This window comes from Dromiciops gliroides, chromosome 5 (genome assembly GCF_019393635.1).
Source record: "Dromiciops gliroides isolate mDroGli1 chromosome 5, mDroGli1.pri, whole genome shotgun sequence".
NCBI classification, from domain to species: domain Eukaryota; kingdom Metazoa; phylum Chordata; class Mammalia; order Microbiotheria; family Microbiotheriidae; genus Dromiciops; species Dromiciops gliroides.
Window position 1 is genome coordinate 38,606,362 of NC_057865.1, and position 13,739 is coordinate 38,620,100.

Sequence of the window (13,739 nt, forward strand, 5' to 3'; positions counted from 1 at the left end):
GCATCCAGACAAGAACGATGAAGATGTTGAAAGGACTAGAAGGCATGTCATATATTCTGGGATAGACCTGACATGTCAGTTCTCTGGTAATCTCATTCAGGTCTTGGAACAAAATGAAATACACATAAGTCTTTCACCAGTTAGCAAAGGGAGATTTAGATAGCTGTCTGAGGAGGACATTCAGCAAAGACACATTGATGATACCTCAAGTTAATTCAGTTGAACAAAGGTCCCCTGCCTATATTATCCATCCTGATCCACCAGCTGTTATCCACCTACAAGTCCAGGGAATGCTAGCTGGGCTAGCGAGTTATGCTTTTCATGGGCTCTGGATTGACATCTGCTTTGTGCAACTGATCCAGAATGCCTCAATGTGTGGTTTTTTATTTCGTTGATTTTAGGCAAGTGCCCTGTCTACCCAACAGAACTAGTGTTTGCACTGGATGTGTCGAGACAGAGATTTGACGTGGTGAAGAACATGACCATTTCCATCGTGAAGGACCTTAAAATCAGGGAAAACAACTGCCCCATGGGAGCAAAGGTTGCTGTCCTTTCCTACAGTTCTGAAAGCAGGTATCTCGTCCGCTGGTCAGACTATTCCAGTAAGAGGCAGCTCCTTCAGAAGCTTTCCAGCATGACATATGAACGACCTACCTACTCTAGAGATCTTGGTGAAGCCATGGTATACGTGGCCAGGAATGTTTTCAAGAGAACCTTACCAGGTCCGAACGTCAGGAGGCTCACCGTGTTTTTTAGTGACAGTCAATCTCCAGATATGTCACCGATCATCACGGCCACCATGGAGTTCAGTGGCCTCAACATCATTCCAGCTGTGTTTGCTTTTAATGAAATGTTCGCTCTTGAGGAGGCCTTCCAGGTAAGGACTTCTTCCCTTGGCTGTTGTATTTATCCATTTATTTATCCTTAGGAATGCAAGCTGCTAACCTCCCGTGTGGATTCCAAAGAAGTGTTCTGTCACTGATGGAAGATGATTGATGATTGCCGAGGCCATCAGAACCAAAGGCCTCATCTAAGGAAATGTCTTTGACTGTCTCAGCACTTCATAGGACACTGGAGGTGGAAGGGGCCTTAGGGGTCATCTAATCCAACCCCCTAATGTTACAAATAACGAGACTAATGACACAAAAAAAGATAAGAACCCTTGCACTATTCAATCTCCTTTGTATAACAGATGAAGAAACTGAGGCACAGAGACATGAGAAACTTCCATAGCTAGTTAATGGCAGAGCTGAGATTCAAATACAGGTCCTCTGACTCCAAGGCCAGAATACTTTTCATTCTACAATAGAATCACAGATTTTAGAGTTGGAAAAAACCCTCATTTTTCATATGAAGAAACTGTGGCATTAAGTGTCTCATTTAAGGACATATTTACTAATTGGAATGGTTTGCAAATCTAATCAGATCCTCACCTTCCCTGTGACTTATAATCTTTTTTTTTCTTTTGTGGAGCAATGAGGGTTAAGTGACTTGCCCAGGGTCACACAGCTAGTAAGTGTCAAGTGTCTGAGGCTGAATTTGAACTCAGGTCGTCCTGAATCCAGGGCTGGTGCTTTATCCACTGTGCCACCTAGCTGCCCCCGTGACTGATAATCTCACAGAACTTCCTGGGGCACTGAAAAGTTAAGTGATTTGCCTAGAGTTATACTGCTGCTATATTTTAGAGGGAGGTTTTAAACACAGGTCTTCCCTTCTCCAAGGCTGGCCATCTACCTACTATGCCACACTGCCTCTCCTCCCTAGGGTAGTGGTCACTTAATGAATGTTTATGGAAATGAACAGAAGATTTGATGTCCTGGGCACAAGAAGCAAAAGGCAGTGAGACAGTCCTCCTGCCTCTGTTCTGTTTGATCTTGGTCCATTAGTGTATGTGAGTAACTTTAAAATTCAAATTCTTCTTCTCAAGTCTTTTGAGATTTTAATGGAACTGAGCAAACTAAAAAACGTGTTTGTGTATGAATGCTGTACTAGGAGTCAGGAGGACCTGAGTTTGAATCCTGCCTCAGATATTAACAAGCTGGGCAACCCTTAACAAGTTATTTAACCTCTCCTGGCTTTCATTCCTTCATCCCTGTTATTTCCATGTAACATGGGCATAATAATATAACCTCCTTTATAGAGTTGTGAGGATGAAAAGGTGTATATGTAGATAGATATAGATGTAGATAAACACATACATATGTACAAACATACAATGCATTATGTACATGCGTGTATGCATTTATGCATGTATGTATGAATATGTGTGCATATGTATGTATGTACAGCTAGATGACACCACAATGTATAGAGTGCTGGGCCTACGGTCAGGAAGACTCATCTTCCTGAATTCAAATCTGGTCTCCCATACTTCTTAGCTGTGTGACTCTGGGCAAGTCACTTAACCATGTTTGCCTAAGTCCCTCATCTATAAAATGAGCTGGAGAAGGAAATAGCAAACCACTTCAGTATCTTTTCCAAGAAAACCCCAAACCAGGTCACAAAGAGTTGGACATAACAGAACAGTACACATGTGTATATATGTGTGTATATGCACATATGTGTATATATGCCACACATGTAGATATGTATGGGCACATAAAGATATACACAAACATGTGTATATATAAATGTGTGTTTTGTATGTATATGCATATCACATGTATATAAGCATGTGTGCACATGCATACACATGCATGCACACATGCGTATACATGTGTATATATAAATATTATATGTGTGTATATTTGCAAACCTCAACACACTATATAAATGTTAACTGTTATTATCACTCTTTAAGGTCTTTGCTATAATTACCTAGTACGATTCTCTTCCACCAAAGCTCCCCTCTGACACCTCATCATGCTCCCTGAAGGTCACCCTCCAGGTTTTCAAAGGCCCAGTCATCAGAACACAAGCTTTTACAGCTTTTACCAAACTGGAAAATCTTCCCACACAGACCAGGAACCAAAAGAACATCTGCCCTCTGAGCTCTGGCCTGGTGATGTTCGGAGGAGATCACACCCAGGTGGTCTCAGAGTGAAGAGGTTTCCAGCCATAGCAACATGAAATTAAATTGTAGAAAGCTTATTCTCTGCCTCGGTGGGCAAAGGATCCATGCTAATCAGATGATAAGTCCTTGAAGTATGATGTAAATCGATCTCTTCTCCTTGGACCACCAAAAGAGGAGGAGGGTGAGGGGAGTAGGGAGGACACAAACCATGTTGCTGGGGTGGCACACTGACCACAAAGATTTTTTTTTCTCGCCTCCTCCTTTTGGGAGACAATGTGGAAGAAAAGAAGGTGCTAGACTTGGAATCAGGAAAGATATAGATTCAAATCCTACCTCCAACACTTGCTGACTAAGTGAATTAAGCAAACTTCTGAATGTCTCTGAGCATAAGGTTGCTCATAGTTCCCATGGGTGGTAATGACACCTGTAGTACCTTTCTCATGGAGTTGGAGAAGAGGCAGGTGAAGAATTTTATCAACTTCAAAGTACCGTGTAAGTTCCCTCCTTCCCCACTGGCTCCCTCCAAAAAGCTCTGCTTAAATGCCAGTCTCTGCATAAGACCTTTCCTACTCCCCAACTACAAGTGCCACACAGGTAGATTCAAACTCAAGACATCTGACTCAAATGATACCATTTACTTTCCATTTTAGCAAAGGACTAAGGCAGAAAACAATGAGCTAATGAGAAGTAAGCAAATTCTTCACTTCACAAGAACTTAGTTAACTCATTTGTTCTTGTTATCATTCTAGAGGAACTCTTAACTGTTTTTGTCCCATGGACCCCTTTTAGATATGTTGGTGAAACCCATAGACTCATTCTCTGAATAATGTTTTTAAATACATAAAATAAAATATATGAGATTGCAAAGGGAAACAGATTTTATTGAAATACAACTCTTCAAATATTAAAAAAGTTCATGGGGGGGGGCGGCTAGGTGGCGCAGTGGATAAAGCACCGGCCCTGGATTCGGGAGGACCTGAGTTCAAATCTGTCCTCAGACACTTAACACTTACTAGCTGTGTGACCCTGGGCAAGCCACTTAACCCCCATTGCCCTGCAAAAAAAAGTTCATGGACCCCTCTGTCTTTAAGAACCCCCGTTTAAAGAGATCTTTATGAGAATTGGGTTTTGGGGGAGATTGAATACATTAGACTCTTAATTTGGCAGGAAGTTGCAGAAGGGTAGATGGTGAAAATATAAATGTGGTGGGGCTTTATTTTATGGCTGGTGAAACAAAAGAAGTTTCTGAATGTTCTTTGAAATGTGATTTTAATGTGTGCGTATAATATATACACATATATACATATATGCCATTTTAGAATATATATGCACTAAAGTATATATACATATATGCTATAATATGTATACATACATACTATAGTATATATACAATATCTTGTGGTATGTATGCTAAAATATATACTAAATTACATATATCAATATATCCTAGACTTTAATCCTACAGCTGCCCTTCTTTAAGGATTTGTATGAACCTGAGCAAAATTTTTTAACTCTTTCCCATTTTGTTCATTCACAAAATGAGGATAATAATATTTGCTCGGCATTCCTCAGTGCAACAAAATGCCTGAAGATGCTTCAAGAATTGCAATGACCTGTTACAAATGGAGGAAGGAAGCTTTTTTTTTTTTTAACTAATCCGTGAATGAAGTGGGAAGGCTCAAGATTTGTGGTTGTCTCAAAAAAAGTTTCAAAGTATCAAAGACTTTTTTTTTCTCTTCCATATAGTTTGATGACACTGGCACCCATCAGGTCATTCCAGTTCTGCCCTCTCAATTTTCTGAGCCAATAGAAAGACTTCGTCAATGTACACTTTGCTATGGTAAGACCAATGGAAAAGAATCTTAGCATCTTGAGGTTGTAAAGCCTCCAGCTAGATTATAGGACCTGGCTTTAGAAGGAGTTGTATTTCAGTTTACAGATGCATATAGGGTAACATGCTGGGTAAGAATTTGATTCTCACAAGGCTTTGCTTGACAGAGAATTTCAGAGCATGAGATTTGGCTTCCTAAATTTCTATTTGAAAGATTAACTTAAAAGTGGGGGAGCCTTCTAATCAGTGCACTGAGCACCCACAATTCCAGAGGGCTCATGATGAATCATACTCCCCACCTCCTGACAGAGGACTCAAGGAGCAGATTGAGGCAAATACTTTTTGGACATGGCCAAATATAGGAATTTCCCCCCTCAACTATGCATATTTGTTACAAGAGTTTGGAGAGTGGGAGAGAAAAAATGGATTCTGTTCATTGAAAAAAAATATTAATTTTAAGAAATTGAATGTTGGGGCAGCTAGGTGGAGCAGTGGATAGAGCACCGGCCCTGAAGTCTGGAGTTACCTGAGTTCAAATCTGGCTTTAGACACTTAACACTTACTAGCTGTATGACCCTGGGCAAGTCACTTAACCCCAATTGCCTCACTTAAAAAAAAAAGAAATTGAATGCTTCCTGACCCCCTCAAAAACCCCAATTCAATTTAACAAATATTTGCTAAAGAAATAACTTGGGCAGAATTTTATTCTAGGTGCTGGGGATAGCGGATAGGGATATAAAGTTTAGCCAAAACATGCTCTTATCTCATCTTATCCTCTCCTTCATGGGCATTACAGTCTAATAGAATTATATGAATACATATCATACAGATATGAATAACTTTATGCAAAATAATACATACCAAGTATATGAGTTGTAAATCAATTGAGGTAAAAGAGTTTAAATAGCTCTGCCATTCACTTTTCTCCTTGACATGAGACTAACACAGTGTACAATGCATAGCTACACCAAGGCTGTCATCAGATCATAAGACTTACAGCTGGGGCACTTAGGTGGCACAGTGGATAAAGCACTGGCCCTGGATTCAAGAGGACCTGAGTTCAAATCCAGCCTCAGACACTTGACACTTACTAGCTGTGTGACCCTGGGCAAGTCACTTCACCCTCATTGCCCTGCAAAAAAAAAAAAAAAGAAAAGAAAAGAAAAGAAAAAAGAAGGCTTACAGCAGTGAGGGATATCAGGGATCATCCAAAGTAGCCCCATCGTTTTACAGATGACACAGGCAAAACCCAGGCTGGTGAAATGATTTGTCCAATATCCACAAGAGAACTCAGATTCCAACCTGGATACAACTGAGTCTCTGTCTACTGTTTTTCCTACTGTGACAGTCAACATTTGTTTGCATGTGATGCATAAATGTAGAGAATCCCCTTATATTCACATGAACTCTTTGTGCCTGCCCTGGGGTAGAGCATTCCAAGCTCATATTGGTCTGATGAACCACAGTCAGACACACAGAAACTCAGAGTCCAACCTTCCTCAGGTCACCATCCCACTATGTAAGTGATGAGTTGTTTTGTTTGTTTGCAGATAAATGCTTTCCAAATGTTTGTGCAGACAAGCAAGCTGATCGAATACATTCATACATGGATGCTCTCTTCCTTCTGGATAGTTCCCGGCATGTGACAGGAGATGAGTTTGAGCAAATGAAATCGTTCCTGAGCTCAGTGCTTGAGAACTTTGACATTTCTACAGACCCTTTTCAATCTCATGTAGGTGATCGGTTGGCTTTACTAAGCTATTCACCAGGGGATTTCTCCAGGAGAAGGATAGGTACCCCTGTGAAGGAAGAGTTTGTCTTTACTACCTATAACAGCAAAACCCTAATGAAGAGGTACATCCAGGATTCCCTTAAGCAACTTCATGGAGAAGCCTTTGTTGGTCATGCCCTGCAATGGACAATAGAGAGGGTCTTCTCCAATATAGAACAGTCTAGGAGAAACAAGGTCATTTTTGTTATATCTGCTGGAGAGAATAATGAAAAAAAGGACACCTTAAGGAAAATGGCTCTGAGAGCCAAGTGTCAAGGGTATGCCATATTTGTGATTTCTTTGGGATCCACACAAGAAGAAGTAGAAGACATAGCCAGCCTCCCTCTGGATCATCACTTGATTCAACTTGGCAGAATTCACAAACCCAATTTGGACTATGCTGTGCAGTTCATTAAACCTTTTGTACACTCGGTCAGACGTAAGTCCCCAAATTCCATTTCTTTGCTTTTAAAGAGAAGAAAGAATATGTTCATTAGCATTAGTAATGGAACTATGCATGGCAGAGTGGATAGCTCTGTTATTGGAGTCAGCAAAACTTGAGATGAAGTAGTACCTCTAACACACAGCAGCTTTGTGACCTTAGGTACCTTTGGAACCCCAGGGAACACTACATTTTTAGAGCAGTTGCTGATCTGCATTGGTAGAAGCTTGCTCCCTCAGAGTGAAAAATAAGTCATAAGTCATAAGTCATAAGTCATAAGTCAGTGAAAAATCCCAGGGGCAAAATAACAATGGAAGGAGGAGTGGTTGGGAGAGTAACATCTTCTATTTCTATTCTAATCTAAGAACATACCACAATCTAAGTCCAATCAAGTCAATAAGCATTTATTAAATACCTACTATATGTCAGTCACTTTGCTAAGCACTGGGGGTACAAAGAAAGGCAAAAAAAGTCCCTGCTCTCAGTGCGTTTACAGGCTAATGGGCAAGGCAACATGCAAACAAATATGTACAAACATGAAATATATAGGATATATTGGAGATAATATCAGAAGCAAAAGGGAGCAGGAAAGTCTTCTTACAGAAAGTGGGATTTTAGCTGAGCCTTGAAGGAAGCCAGAAGACAGAGATGAGGAAGGAGAGATTCCAGGCATGGAAGATGGCCAGTGGACATGCCTGTAGTCAAGAGATGGAGTCTCTTAGAGGAGAAGCAGCAAAGAGGCCAATGTCATGAGATCACAAAGGGCATAGAGGGAAGTAAGATAAAAGAAGACTGAAAAGGGAAGAAAGAGAGAGGTTATGAAGGACATTAAAAGACAAACCCTATAGAGAACCATTGGAGTTCATGGGATATTCAAAGAGCTAAAATGTATCCTAGTGTATATATGTGGTCCATTGACCACATATTTCATTGTAATCGGGTATAGCTTGGTAAGGTACCCTTTTAACAACATTGTGGCTCCAAATGTCAGGACGAGGGCGTAATAATATAACCTACATATAAACTCTGTCACTCTCCAGTAACCAGTCTGGAATAAGAATTTCAATTATATTTTTTTGTGGATTATTTCTTTCCAGCCCTTCTAGATAACTGGAAGAGAGAGGCCATGAGATAATTCAGGGTGCTTCCCATGAAGCACACACTACCCTAGTTTATCAAAAAGTTTTGAATTGAACTTATCCCACAATAATCCTTCAAATCAGACTGGGTTGGAATCATTAGCCTTATATGTACTCTATGGCTTTTTAGTCCAAAGCCCTAGCCCAAAGCTCTTCTTCCAAAGGAGCCCTAACATTCAAGAATGCATTCAACATAACTTTTCGCTATATAAGCATGTCATTTGTGTTGCATTGTAACATTCAGCATCCCACCACCTCTCATCCAACCCTATCCAACAAGGGGAATGCAGACAGTAGCTAGGTATTTCCTTAGAGATATTAGATGTAAGACCATGGGGGTATTTCAATGGAGGACTTAACATTTCAATGGCCGAATACCTTCTTATAGTAGGAGCTCTGTTAACTAATTACAGAGGGTGTCAGCTCTAGCAAAAGAGCAATCACTGAATGTAGCCATATCTTGGCCTGCCATCTCATGGAATGATGTTCAAAGCATTATGTTTCATACTAATTAGGCTATGAACCTGAAACTCCTGCTAAGGCTCATTTTTCAATGTAATAAAAATAGGTGTTAATTAGCATAGATCAAAGATCCTAAATAAATATTTGTTTCACATACTTTTATAAGTGATGTACAAATACCTTATCTCAGATGCCCTTATTCTTCAGAGTATAGCTGGAGAGAATATAATTCAGTCTTATAAAATCCCTTTCAAGTTTAAAAGACTCAATCTAAACATTGTTTTTACTCTTTTAATAGGAGGATTCAATAAATACCCCCCTACAGCAATGGAAAGACAATGTAGACTCATCTTGTCAGAACCATCATTTTCTCTCAACAGCCATTACATGTGAGTTGGGAAACTCTGGTTTTGGGGGAGGGGTTATTGATTATGGATGAACATGTATGTAAAGGGTTGTTGATTAATAGATTATAAAGACTAACAAAGTGACTTAAACAAAACATCTTCCCTAGATGAAGTTAGATTTCATTTTCTGTAGCAAAATCTACATTCTCATTGTGATTAGCCTTAGAATTAAAATGTTTTTTTTTATTTTAAGTTTTATTATTTTGTATCCCATTCCATTCTTTCTACTTCCAAATGTAATGAGGGAGGGCCATTCTAATTCCCAAAGCCAACAAATCCTTAGCAGAGATGGGAGCAGGCTGATATAATCGATACTCTGATATGTGCGCAAGATCAGCATACACCTCTATCAGGATTGGGTAGACCTTGAGCATTCATAATGGCCCCTTGACTATTCCAGTCTCTTGGTGGTGGGGGGCAGTCCTTGGCCTGGAAATCCCCAAGACCTTGCCCTTTTAGCTCTGTCTATGTCAAAGGGAGAGTCCTCTGGAATTGATGCATCTTCAAATTTCATGTGCTTCATCAGGGAACTGTCCAGCAGTAAACAGCTTCTGAAGGAAAACATAGTATTGGTGGTGAATACCAACCTGAGCCATTTGTGCAGTTTTGTTCTCGAAAATCTCTTGGTAAACTGAGTACCATCTGCTATATGTGGTCATCAAAGTCAATCAGAGAAGCAGCACAATTCAGTAAACATAGGATTTTACCCAAATACTCTTGAACCAAATTTCTTTTGGCACTCACATTTTAAAATTCAATTTTGTTGCTGTTGGGTTGTTTCAGTCATATCCAACTCTCCATGATGCCATTATGGGGTTTTCTTGGCAAAGATATGAGAGGGGCTTGGCATTTTCTTCTCCAGTTCATTTTATAGATGAACTGAGACAAATAGGGTTAAATGACTTACCCAGGGTCACACAACTAGTAAATGTCTGAGGCCAGATTTGAACTCCTGAAAATGAATTTTCCTGATTCCAAGCCCAGTGCTCTATCCATTGTGCCAGAACTTGTTTTTAATCCCATAATAAAGTAATTCATTGGCCACAGGGTAGATAAGGGGGAAAGCACTGGAACTGATTTTACTAGTAAAGGAAATTTCCAGATGAGAAATCTCTCCCTCCCAACAGATAGACACCTCTCTGCAATTTATAGTCTTGAAGAATTATCCAGAAAGCTGAGAGTTTAAGTAACTTGTCTGTGGTCATACAGCCAATATATGTCAAAGTCGAAATTTAACCCAGTTCTTCCTATCTTTAAAGCTAGATCTCTATCCACTATACCATGTTGCTTGTCTATTGAGGAGGTCCAGGGTGGGGTTGGGGGAGGGCATCAATAAATAAAAACAAAGAATATATTTATTAGTTTTACCTCTTTTTTTTTTTTAAAAGACTAGGTCTCCCTCTCTCTCCTAGGCTGAAAATTCAAGAACTACTCATGCACCTAGTACAACTACTGATCAGCATGAGCTCTCGCTTTGGCCTGTTTCATTTCTGGCCTAGCTAGTTTTACCCACTTTGGGCAACCTAGTTTCTCTCTTCTCCTCCCTCTACACTGGTGCCTCATTATATTAAGTCCAAAGTTAGTGTGAACACCCAATCAGCTTAGCTCACTGAGCTGAAGAGGTCTGCCAGGCTCATCCTCCCTGGTAGCTGGCATTGCAGATATGTGCCACCACACCTGATGGTATTTGTGATTTTTAGTGAACTTCAAAAAGGTTAAAAACAAATGAGTAATATTTGGTAGTAGAAATAGCAGCGAATTTGTAGTCCAAAGATCTAATTTTAGGCCCCAACGTTACCACTTGCTAGCTCCGTGATCTTAGTTCAATCATTTAGCATCTTGGTCACCAGGTTCCTCATCTATAAAATGGGATGGTTGGCCTAAGATTACTCTAAGATCCCTGCCATCCTTAAAATCCTGTGACCCTATGAAAAGTCTGCTGCTATGACTTCTCACATGGACACAAGAATGAAAAGAAATAACTCAGACCTCACAAGCTTAACTGTCATTGATCTCATGACTTGGATTCATCACTGTGAAGTCATTTAGTGTTCTCTGTGCCCAGGACCTCAGGCATCTTGCAGCACAGACTGGCACATGGTGCTCCCTCAGAAACACATACAATGTAGGAGAACACCATATCAGAGGAAATTTCTTGGCAACCTATCCACTCCCCCTTAAGCCACAAGGTTTTTTGTGCTATGAAGTCTCAATTCCTCTCTATTTTACAGTACTCAAAATAATCAACTTTGTATAAGTAGAATTGACAAGGCTAAAAAATAACCTGCCTTGATGTTCTATTTCTTCTTTCTTTAATCTTCTTCCTATAGAAAGCCCCAGGATGGGTGAGAGACTGTTTATAACTCTCAGAGATGTTGCTCATAGCCTCTGCTTGCCAGCCATTGTTAGAGTTAATTTTCTCAGGCTTAATTAATGGGGTAACTTTTACCATATGAATGTACAATTTAACATTGTAAAAAGTTTACCCAAATTATTTTACTCTAAATAATTAATAACTGTGGACCATCATAAAACTTGTCATCTTGTTTCCCCCAAATTCATGAATGTTGCCCTCATTTGCCTAATATCTTTCCTATTTTCTTATTCTAGTTTTACTCCTGACAATTATGATTCATCTTCTGGTGAAAATGAATTATTAAATGAAGAGGAAAAGAAGCCAGAACATTACTCAACTTTACTGGAAGACAATCAAAGTGACAGTGTGGTCTTCTTTCCCAACCAAATGTTAATGCCAGACCAACTAATAATGAAATACCCTCAAACAATGGGGACACAAGAAAAAACAACTCTTACTTCAGGTAAGAAAGTGAAATGATCATCTGGAACTTTCTAAAAATATGTTAAGCAAGTGTCAGAAGTTTTTGATGGCTCAAACCCAGTTTTCCAGTACCAGGAAAGTGCAGGTTTTTGGTTGACAGTGGAAAAGATCCATTTTCTGAAGAAAACTTAGCACCCCAGTTTCTTCACTTGCAAGATGATGAGATTGAACTGTACTCTGTGATCTCTAAGTTTCCTTCTAACTCTAACACTCAAACACTGTCCTTCAGTATTTCTGCATTGTTGGAGTTTCTGGACCACCTGGGTATTTTAGTGTGAGAGGCCCTACTAAAGTGACTACTGGAACTAGTCCCTTTCTTAGCTAGCCTCCCACTCTAGTGATAACAACAACAAAAGCAACCCTAGATTTTCTCAAAAATCACAAGTTAGAGTGATTCAGTATGCTGGGAAAGAAGAACATAAAGTAAAGTGGAGAAGAAGAGGGGTCAAGGAAGCCTCTCAAAGTTGACTGTGCTCTTGAATTTGGGTGAAATCTATAAGAAATGGAAGATAGACTGGGCCACTGAACTTTAAAACATACCCCTAAAGGTCTGTTTCCAACCCCATGTGCCAACACCCGTGATCCCTCTCAGTATATTCAGGGAGTGTGTTTGATTATTAAAGATCAAAAAACCAAATTAAGTAATGATAACTTTTTTCTATCAAAACAAAATAGAAAGGACATCTTAAGGAAAATGGCTCTGAGAGCCAAGTGTCAAGGGTATGCCATATTTGATCTTCATGTTGTAAAAACTCAAACCCTCCAAAGAAAATTTTATTTTGGGGAAGTACTCTTTCAGAAAATCCACAAAAATCTTCCCAAATACTTGTTTGGCCATATTACAAGCATGTAAAGTATCCATAGAAACAAAGTATTCAGGCTATCACATTTTTCATTCTAAAATTCCCTGCCAGGTCAACTAGCTTCTTTTACTTTTAAATCAAAGGTTGCCTATGATGCATTTTTGTGTGCCTACTCTGACTACATCTATATTGCAGTATCTTATAGCTATATCTCTTATATCTATGTATCTATCTGTGTATGTATGTATGTATGTATGTATCTATCTATCTATCTATCTATCTATAGCATAAGGAAAACAGGATATTCCCAGGAGCACCCTAATGCCATGAAACGTTTTTAGTGTTTCTTTGGTTTCTTTTTTTTTAAGTTTCGAAAGCAAACTAAAGTTTAGTTGTCAATTTTTCAAAATTTAGTTTAATTAAATTATAGTTCTGTCTGATATATTAAAAATAATATCCTTAGTGATTAAGTATTCAATAAATGTTCACCTTAAAATATAATAAAACTTCCTGGGTACACACCTGAGTGAAAGATGCTACACCAGGTTATAATAAGAAGAGACACAACTTTTCTTCCATTTTCATACTAGTTATCTTCTCTTGAGGCAATTTCTCCCCGTCCCCCCAACTTCCTGCTCATCACTCACATTTCCCTGGACAGCTTCTGATGCTTTGCTTTTCTGTACCTGCTTCTTTGTTTTTTAAAATGATACTTTCAGTTTGAAACCCTGGTAGCCACAAAACAGAATGGATAAAATGTGGGATTCAGAGTAAGAATGACCTAGGGTCCAATCTTCTCTATGAAACTCAGCAGCTGCTTGAGTAAGGCATTTTCTCCTACCTATAAGCCTCAGGCAACATTCTAAGACTACACTGGAGGTTGGTTGTACCTGGAGGACATTCCTTCACTGGAAAATTAATGCATTTAAACTCTAAGACAGCAAAAGCTTGCCTTTATAGATGTAGAAATTCAGAATAAAAAAACTGTGTCAATTATTCCTAACCCAAATTCTCTCAATAATAATGACTGAA

The 13,739-nt window shown here is 39.3% G+C and overlaps 1 protein-coding gene across 1 annotated transcript in view; it reads left to right on the forward strand.

Moving 5' to 3' along the window:
* Positions 1 to 13,739, forward strand: part of COL6A5 (collagen type VI alpha 5 chain) — an 88,262-nt gene that overhangs the window by 55,657 nt on the left and 18,866 nt on the right. Inside the window, exons 32-36 of the mRNA XM_043968228.1 lie at positions 402 to 877; positions 4,760 to 4,853; positions 6,395 to 7,054; positions 8,957 to 9,049; positions 11,684 to 11,884. Coding sequence (XP_043824163.1) covers positions 402 to 877; positions 4,760 to 4,853; positions 6,395 to 7,054; positions 8,957 to 9,049; positions 11,684 to 11,884 — 1,524 coding nt within the window. The remainder of the gene's footprint in view (positions 1 to 401; positions 878 to 4,759; positions 4,854 to 6,394; positions 7,055 to 8,956; positions 9,050 to 11,683; positions 11,885 to 13,739) is intronic.